The sequence below is a fragment of the Acanthisitta chloris genome, unplaced genomic scaffold (assembly GCF_000695815.1).
Source record: "Acanthisitta chloris isolate BGI_N310 unplaced genomic scaffold, ASM69581v1 scaffold21731, whole genome shotgun sequence".
NCBI classification, from domain to species: Eukaryota; Metazoa; Chordata; class Aves; order Passeriformes; family Acanthisittidae; genus Acanthisitta; species Acanthisitta chloris.
The window spans coordinates 1,109-1,420 of NW_008655705.1; the positions used below are offsets into that span (position 1 = coordinate 1,109).

The 312-nt window shown below is 59.6% G+C and overlaps 1 protein-coding gene across 1 annotated transcript in view; it reads left to right on the forward strand.

Moving 5' to 3' along the window:
* The window catches only part of LOC103811093 (paired box protein Pax-9), a gene marked incomplete at both ends in the record, with an annotated part of 509 nt that extends 201 nt beyond the window's left edge, over positions 1 to 308 (forward strand). Inside the window, one exon of the mRNA XM_009084041.1 lies at positions 9 to 308. Coding sequence (XP_009082289.1) covers positions 9 to 308 — 300 coding nt within the window. The remainder of the gene's footprint in view (positions 1 to 8) is intronic.
* Between the last annotated feature and the right edge of the window lie 4 nt (positions 309 to 312).

Here is a 312-nt window from a genome sequence, read left to right on the forward strand (position 1 = left end):
TCACCACTCCCACGGTGGTAAAACATATCCGGACCTACAAACAAAGGGATCCGGGCATCTTCGCTTGGGAGATCCGGGATCGCCTGCTGGCCGATGGCGTGTGTGACAAGTACAACGTGCCGTCGGTCAGCTCCATCAGCCGCATCCTCCGGAACAAAATCGGGAACCTGTCTCAGCAGAGTCACTACGAGTCTTACAAGCAGCACCAGCCGACCCCGCAGCCTGCTCTGCCCTATAACCACATCTACCCTTACCCCAGCCCAATCGCTGCTGCAGGAGCCAAAGTGTCCACACCTCCCGGGGTGCCGGCGG